Source organism: Empidonax traillii, unplaced genomic scaffold, assembly GCF_003031625.1.
Source record: "Empidonax traillii isolate 1590-97213 ecotype Southwest subspecies unplaced genomic scaffold, ASM303162v1 scaffold395:size559319, whole genome shotgun sequence".
Classification (NCBI taxonomy): Eukaryota; Metazoa; Chordata; class Aves; order Passeriformes; family Tyrannidae; genus Empidonax; species Empidonax traillii.
In genome coordinates, this window is record NW_020955588.1 from 367091 (window position 1) to 374820 (window position 7730).

Here is a 7730-nt window from a genome sequence, read left to right on the forward strand (position 1 = left end):
ATGAAATCAGACCCGTGAGATTTGATACCAGTGGATACCAACGAAAACAGAGGAATGGGCCACCACATTGACCTCTAGGATGGAGCACCCCTCCTGCAAGGAAAGGCTGAGAGAATTGGGATTGTTCAGCCTGGAGAAGAGAAGCTTTAGGGGTGACCTAATTGTGGCCTTACAGTGCCTGAAGGGAGCCTGCAAGGAAGATGGAGAGAGACCATTGACAAATTCTTCCTTGTGAGGCTGCTGAGGCACTGGTACAGGTTGCCCAGAGCAGCTGTGGCTGCCCCATCCCTGGAAGTATCCAAGGCCAGGCTGGATGGGGCTTAAAGCAACCTTGGATAGTGGAAGGTATCCCAAACCACGGCAGGGGGTGGAATGAGATGGGCTTTATGGTCCCTTCCAACATAAACCATTCTATGATTCTATGACTTGTTTGCCAGGATATTCCTGCTTTGCATACTAGAACTTGTGAGACTTTAGACTGTCCGAGATAAAAATAAAAAAATCACAAAAAACCATTTCACTTAGAAACTTAACATATGAATTTAATAATCATTCCCATTCTCTAGTATAAAATTTTCCTAGATATATTCCAGGGCTATCAGACATTGCATTTTTGCCATACTGAGACAGTTTTGTGTATGTACTGGCATTACAGCTGATTTGAAAGTGACACTGTTCATTACTGGTATATGAGTACTTCCTTCTTAAAATGCCTTCATGCTGAAATGATCGGACTTAATGGACCCTAAATCTTTTTGATCAGCCATCAAGCTCATTGGACATTAAATCTTGAAAAATCTCAGTAGTTTATTAATATTTCACTAGTAAAGCAGCTTTTAGGCAAAGCACATCCCTAACAAGATGTATAGTTAACAGAGTGAAATAGTTAACTACACTAAGAGTGCAAAAGGCAAACAAATACGAGGAGAATATCATGATTTTAGGTTCAAAACACCTTCCAGTAGTAAACAGGCACACTGGTGGGCCTTGTGATTCCATTGCTAAGACGGTAATCACAGATAAGCAATAAGGATTAAGTTAGTATGAAAAAGGGACACACAAGTTACAAGATGTTATTGGTTTTGCTTGTATATTCGGTGATGAGCAAGAGAAGGAGAGAGAGGGCAGGCTTGTATATTGTCTGGCTGTATGTTTTAGCAACATCAGCAGCCTGGCAGCAGGGTGAATTTACGGCCCAGCTGTGTCTGGGTACACCTCAAGTTCAATTTTGGTTTGTCAATTGACATATTCCAGCATCCCACTGATTCAGCTGCTTCTAAATATCCTTTCAGTTCCGGTGACACACATCTCACAGGCATCAAGTACATGCTCACATACAAAATCAAATGGAGAAGTTGTCAGAAGCATGTACAGGTATGTGGGTATTTGCCAAATGCAAACCTGGCAAGAGAAGGATTATGGATAGGAGGAGGATTCTCCATGTTACATGCAAACACCATTCTTACATTTCTCAACCTCTGTTACCAGCTTTCTTCTCCTTAAACTCCTTACAAATTAAGAAAAAAAGTTATTTTAACAAAAATAAAACATTTCCTAAAGGTTCAAAGGGCTTTTTCCTGGCTTTGCTACCTTGCCTGAATATATGTTTTTCAGGTAACAAGGTACTTAAAAACCTCAAAACAGAAGAGCTCTGTATAATCATTAACTAAAACTCTACACAGTCCTCCCCGCTGAAGCCTACTATAATATATTCAAACAACTTAGTGCATACTACGTTTAATTACAGACCTAAAATGACTTTTGTTATCAGCGTGGCTTGCTATGGAATTGAGATAAGGAGATTTCTGCGAGGCCAGCTGGCGGGTCAGCAGCGGTATTACGATTACAAATCCGAGCCCTTGGTTTCTGACCCGGGGCTGACTCCTGAGGCTGCAACCACAGCCCCTCCACGGGCACTCGGGAAGAGCGTGGGCTCCGGGGAAGGTCAGCATTTACACCTCGTCGCGCTGGGGACGCGCTCAGGAGGCGCGAGGCATCCCCAGCCGTATTTCCCAAGCGCACCGAAAGCTACCGATACGTCCTCGCTCCTCTCGGCCGCTCTGCCTTAAACCCCCTGCATTTCCTTAAGCTTTCGCCCTCTGAGGACACACGCTAACTTACCGGCTTAGGGCTGGCGTGGGCTGAGGCATCCCGGCCGCCGGCCCGCCTCCTGCATCCCTCCCCCGGCGCGGTCCCGCCCCGCTCCCGCGGCTGCAGTGGCTCCTCCGGGAGCGCAGGCGGCGGTGCCGCCCGACCGGCCCCTCGCCCTCGGCCCGGCCGAGATGAACCCGCGGCTGCGGCACTGGCGGGAGGCGGCCACGCTGCTGCTGGCGGCGGGCCCGCCGGGCCGCCCTCCGCGCTGCCCGCTCGGCCGCTCCGACTATGAGCTGCTGCTGCTGCGGCGGAGCGGCCGCAGCGGCTTCATGCCCGGCGCCCACGTGTTCCCGGGCGGGCTGGTGGAGGCGGCGGATTTCTCGGCCGAGTGGCTGGCCGTGCTGCCCCCCGCGCCGCGCTGCGGGCTGGGCGCCGTGAAGCCGCCGCCGCCCGGCGGGGGCCGCGCCCCGCTGTTCGCCACCGACCGGGAGCGCCTGGGCTCGCCGCTGCCGGGAGAAGTCGCCTTCCGCATCTGCGCTCTCCGGGAGACCTTCGAGGAGGCGGGGATCCTGCTGCTGGTGCCGGGCCGCGGGCCGGCCCCGCCGCTGCCCGCGGAGCGCCTGCCGCCCGCCGCCGAGCTCGGGCGGTGGCGGCGCCGGGTGCAGGAGGACCCGTCGTGCTTCCTGCAGCTGTGCCGGCACCTGGGCTGCGCCCCCAACATCTGGGCGCTGCACGAGTGGAGCAACTGGCTGACGCCCGTGGGCCGCGGCGGCCGCCGCTATGACACGGCGTTCTACCTGTGCTGCCTGGAGGAGCGGCCGCCCCACGGCTCGCAGGACGACCAGGAGGTGACGGCCGTGCTGGTAAGAGATGGGGATGCCTGGGATGCCGCACGGTGCGGCCGGGCGGGTGTTCCGATGGGCACGGGCGCTCCTGCCCGCAGGATCACAGAGCCATTTAGGCTGGAAAAGATCTCTGAGATCATCGAGTCCAACCTTTGACCGAACGCCACCGTGTCAGCTAGACCTTGGCACTAAGTGCTACATCTGACCTTCCTGAGCACCTCTAGGGACGGCGACTCCACTGCTCCCTGGGCAGCTCATTCCAGTGTTTAATCACCCTTTCTGTGAAGGAATTTTTCCAAATGGCCAATCCAAACTTCCCCTGGCGCAGCTTAAGGCTCTTGTCCTATTGCTTCCAGATCCCTGGGAGCAGAGCCCGACCCCCCCCGGTTTCCCCCTCCTGTCAGGGAGTTGCAGAGGGCGAGAAGGTCCCCCCTGAGCCTCCTTTTCTCCAGGCTGAGCCCCCCCCGGTCCCTCAGGGCTCCTCACAGTACAGATCGTACAGTCCATCAAAGCCATCCTGATAACTCGCCCTTGACATGAGGAAAGGGAAGGGAGGGAATCCTCTCCCCTGCACCCCTGGAGCTGCCACTGCCCCCTGACCGGAGGTGCGGCTGGAGCTGCTGCTGGGAGAGGGTGTTCTGTGAAGGTCGTTTTATCTGACGTGTAATGGCACAGGATCCGTGTCCTGTCACATCACTTTCACCTTGAATTACTGTCTCTTTCAAAGGCGGATGACAAGTATCACTTTTTATACGTTCATTCGTGCAGGGGAGGGTTCTCACATGGCCATAACACAGTATCCTGGGAGACATCCGTGTGGGATGAACAGGTATACTCCAGTGCTGCAAGAGATGCTAGTAATTTTTGTCTTCTGGAGTTACTTGGAATATTTTAAGTAATATACAAACTTTTTGAAATACTCTATTAAAAAATTTGAAGCTTTGGGATTTTTACTTTTTTTTTTTAATTAAGTGGGTAAAAGTAATAAACTTCATAAAGAAACTTCTTTCATGGTCGGGTATATTGGGGTCCTTAAGTTTTTCTAGAATTCTGAAAAGTTTGATTGCAAGTTAGAAGTAGATAAGAAACGAGACAGTTCTGGAAAAGCTTACCTAACGATTTTAGCATCACTGATGCTGCAATATGTAATTTTTTAACAGATTTTCTAAAGAAATTTAGAAGTACTTGAGATCTCATCTTCAAAAGAGTTCATGTTTGTTATAATTTTGCTAATAACAGCATAAATGCACTGCAAATGCTTATGTGCACATTTATACTGCCAAATTCACCATGTGAGATGCAATCATGATCCCTAATAGTTTAAACGTGCAGAAGAAGCTTGAATTGAGGGTGTTCACGCCGTGAAAACAATGCATGAAAGAAGCAGATGTTTAGAGGCACTTTTAATTCTCAGAGCATCAGTAGCAACCTCTGGTGGCACCGAGTTGAATGTTTTGTGTTGGTTTCAGTAGACTTTTAGTCAGTCCTCTAAAACAAATACTGGTTTCTAAACATGTCTATGTGTAAAATAAAAACTTATTGGAAAGAAAGTAACTTTTATAGATGGCTTACATTTTTCAATTTTTAAAATTTCTTGGTTGTTATTTTGGTATAGTTTATATATGGGTTTTTTTGTGTTCAGGAGATGTTACAAGCCCTTTTTCTGTAAAGATGTCCTTGCTAGTGATTTTCCAGGTTACTCAGACTTTCTATCTGCTGATGAAACTACTATTTCAAGGCTTGTTTTCGTCTTACAGTGGTCATCACCTCCAGAAGCCATTGAACGCTTTAAGTCTCAAGAAATGTGGATTCCTCCGCCGCAGTTCTATGAATTTTGTAGGCTCTGCAACTTCTCTTCCCTCAGCGAGTTACACAAGTTCAGCTCTGAGCGAGCTCTGGAGGGCTGTGAGCGCTGGATGCCGGTGATGCTGACTGCTTCCGATGGCTCCATCCAGCTGCTGCCAGGTAAGGAACACCTGACAGTTCTCTTAAACATACAGCATCTCAAGCCACATGACATAAACCATCTGTAAGGAAAACACTCTTTTAAGTCGAGTTTGTACTGTGTGGTTCCTTGTTTGCTCCAGCTGTGACAGTGGCTGCTGTCAGAGACGAGCCAGGGCATCACAGACAGCACAATTATTACTTCATAATGTCATTGTCTCACCACTGTCATAAAGTTTATTTATGAAGAAATTCTAGCCTTTTTTAATCTGACAGATGTATTAGAACTCCTCCTGTTTAGTCCTTTTCAGTGGGAATTCTCTTTTACTTCAGTTATCCATTTGTCTTTGTAATGATAAGGGACTCGAGCACAGCTGCATTGTCAGTCCTCACGACTGCAGTGACAGGGCACTGCACTAAAACCATACATTAAGTCACCTTCCTCCTGCTCTCTCTCCTACTTAAGTCTCTCTCATTTCATAATCATGTACAAGCAGTGTTAAGAAAAGCTGCATTGTACTATTTATTATTTTCTGTTTTTTCAGTTTGCTTTTTGTTAGGCTTTCTCCCTCTTTCTTGTCACAATTGACCTCTAGACTTTCTGTATTTGGGGTTAATTAGGAGTCTTGCACAGGAACAGTTTGCCTTGATATGGCAAAACACTGTTTCCATCAACAAAGCAAAGCTTCTGTTCTTAGTCCTATCTTTGTACACTTGAAAAAGCATTTGTCCTGTTTTCCACCTGTTACATAAAACTCCTATCTCCCCAGGCTGCAATTACAGCATATTAATACTATCAGGAGCTCTGGAACATTTAAGTCAACACCTCAAATGAGCACTGCAGTTTGACTGACAGATGCTTCTGGAAATTTATGGCTCTATTTTTAAATCTGAAGACGCTTAGAGGCAATTTACTTTTGCATTGCAAAATACATTTCCAATGAGTTTCACGTCCTGATAAATATTAAAAAATTGCCAGTGTCACTCAATGAAAAGCTGAAAAATAAAATTTGGTAGTCTATAACTAAAACTTTTTTTTTTTTCCCCCCACCCCTAGGAGATGAGTTATATCCAGAAGATCCAGATTATACAGGAGAAAAGAAAACAATTATGTCAACAGATAAGAAGATTGAAGAGCTCATGAAAGAGGGCAGTGTATTTCACAGGATAGTAATAAAAACCATCCACAATTATGCTGTCTATGTTAATATTCAAGCAAAATATAAGCATATTAATCCGGTGATGATAAACTGTGATAGTTCTGATTTCAACAGCAAACTGTAATATGTGTTTGGTTCAAACCTAGAATATTTTTAATTACATACATATTCAGTGTGGTTTTGGTGCCTTCTAACTGTTGCCAAATAGTCAGGAAAATATTGCTCTGTCCTTCCAGAGCATTTTGTCTGTGTGTGTGTTGTCTGATTTATGTGTACCTAATTCTCTGAGTCTTCGAAACAGTTGTGCCACTGTTGGGTCACAAAGGTCCTTTTCTCACTGAAAATTTTAAGGATGTATTTTGTTCAGAACAAGAATGTTTTGAGTTGAAGAATTCTTTTCCTATGCTTCCCAAAGTTACCCATTAGATAAGTGCAATGTGTGTCTACAAATGAATGAAATCTCTCATTCCATATTTGTTGACATCTCCCAGTCTATTCTCTCTTTCATTTGGGGGAAAAGCAGTGTATGTATGTGTATATATATAATGATTTATTAGCTAAAAGACAATTTTAGAAAGAATATTATAAAGTTCATTTTTATATTTGATATACCTGAATTCTATTTACTAATAGTAATTATACAAAACTTTATAATTTCCAAAGGTAGAGATAATTTAAACAAAGTCCTCTATCAGATCAAGTGCATTATTTTTATCATTATATTTTTTTATCTTCAAGTTGCTAGCAATTAAAAAATTAGAAAAATTAAATTTTTTAGCTTCAAAAGGATACCCACAATTTAAGGGAATAATATTCCTCCTTGGAAACACCCACTTCCATATTCCAGCATCCCACATTTTGCTTCTTAACTACTTTACTAAATATATCTGAGATTTAAGAACTTCAGAGGAAGGACTGTTGCTTAATTTTTTGGTTTGGATTTTTGGTTGGATTTATCTTTTTTTTGTGCAATAAGTGGAGTCAGTGGAGTAGTGATGTAAATTCTTCATCTGGAAGAAGAATGAGTGATGACTTGGGATTACTCAATGAAGTTGTTCAGAAAGCTTTGTTCCAGCTTTTTGTTCTGTGTTTCAATTAAAATCTGCAACATTTGCATTAAATTGGTTTGTAGTATTCATTTGGATTGGGAAAAAAAAGTGTGTCTGCTGTCTCAGAACATGCCCAGATTGTTGTTCATTTTGCAGTTGAGGTTTGTAAACCTCTGCTGAACACAGCCCAAGGGAAGCAGAGCACTGTGTATAATGTATATTACACAGTAAATACCTCCTTCCAGATATTCTGGCTGGGTGGGATGTTCCCTTTTCTCCAGTCGCTGGATGCTTTGCCTGACTGCCATGACTTTGCAAATAACAGCGGGGAGTGGTTTAGGACCCAGGCTTGCCGTTTCCCTCGGAATCCTGGGATGCATCTCATCATGTCCCAAGGACTTGTCTATGTTCAGGTTTCTCAGATGGTTTTGAACTTGCTCTTCTCCTCCAAGGGAAGGTACTTTATTTCCCCACCTTGAGGTGAAGGGACTTGAGGGATGTAGGAAGAGTGACTGCCAGCAGAAACTGAGGCAAAAATAATTGTCAAATGTCAAAGTAACCCTGTCAGCCTTCTCCATAGGGGTTAACACTGGATCTCCTTTCTGATGGATGGGGGGTGTACATTTGCTGAAGTCCTC

At 45.2% G+C, this 7730-nt stretch overlaps 2 protein-coding genes across 2 annotated transcripts in view; one reads left to right on the plus strand and one right to left on the minus strand.

Moving 5' to 3' along the window:
* ANKRD27 (ankyrin repeat domain 27) overlaps nucleotides 1-2200 on the minus strand; it is a 50706-nt gene extending 48506 nt beyond the window's left edge. Inside the window, exon 1 of the mRNA XM_027893556.1 lies at nucleotides 2122-2200. The gene's annotated coding sequence lies outside the window, so the exon portion shown is untranslated. The remainder of the gene's footprint in view (nucleotides 1-2121) is intronic.
* A 67-nt stretch (nucleotides 2201-2267) lies between these two features.
* Nucleotides 2268-7164, plus strand: NUDT19 (nudix hydrolase 19). The gene is made up of 3 exons (XM_027893560.1): nucleotides 2268-2957; nucleotides 4697-4904; nucleotides 5941-7164. Exons 1-3 carry the CDS (start codon nucleotides 2283-2285, stop codon nucleotides 6165-6167), a joined length of 1110 nt encoding a protein of 369 aa, XP_027749361.1. The 5' UTR covers nucleotides 2268-2282; the 3' UTR covers nucleotides 6168-7164.
* The last annotated feature ends 566 nt before the right edge of the window (nucleotides 7165-7730 follow it).

Coding starts and splice junctions, on each gene's coding strand:
- NUDT19 (XM_027893560.1), top strand. CDS start 2,283: ATGAACCCGCGGCTGCGGCACTGGCGGGAGGCGGCCACGCTGCTGCTG. Junction 2,958..4,696: donor AGGAGGTGACGGCCGTGCTG/GTAAGAGATGGG, acceptor TTCGTCTTACAG/TGGTCATCACCTCCAGAAGC. Junction 4,905..5,940: donor CTCCATCCAGCTGCTGCCAG/GTAAGGAACACC, acceptor CCCCACCCCTAG/GAGATGAGTTATATCCAGAA.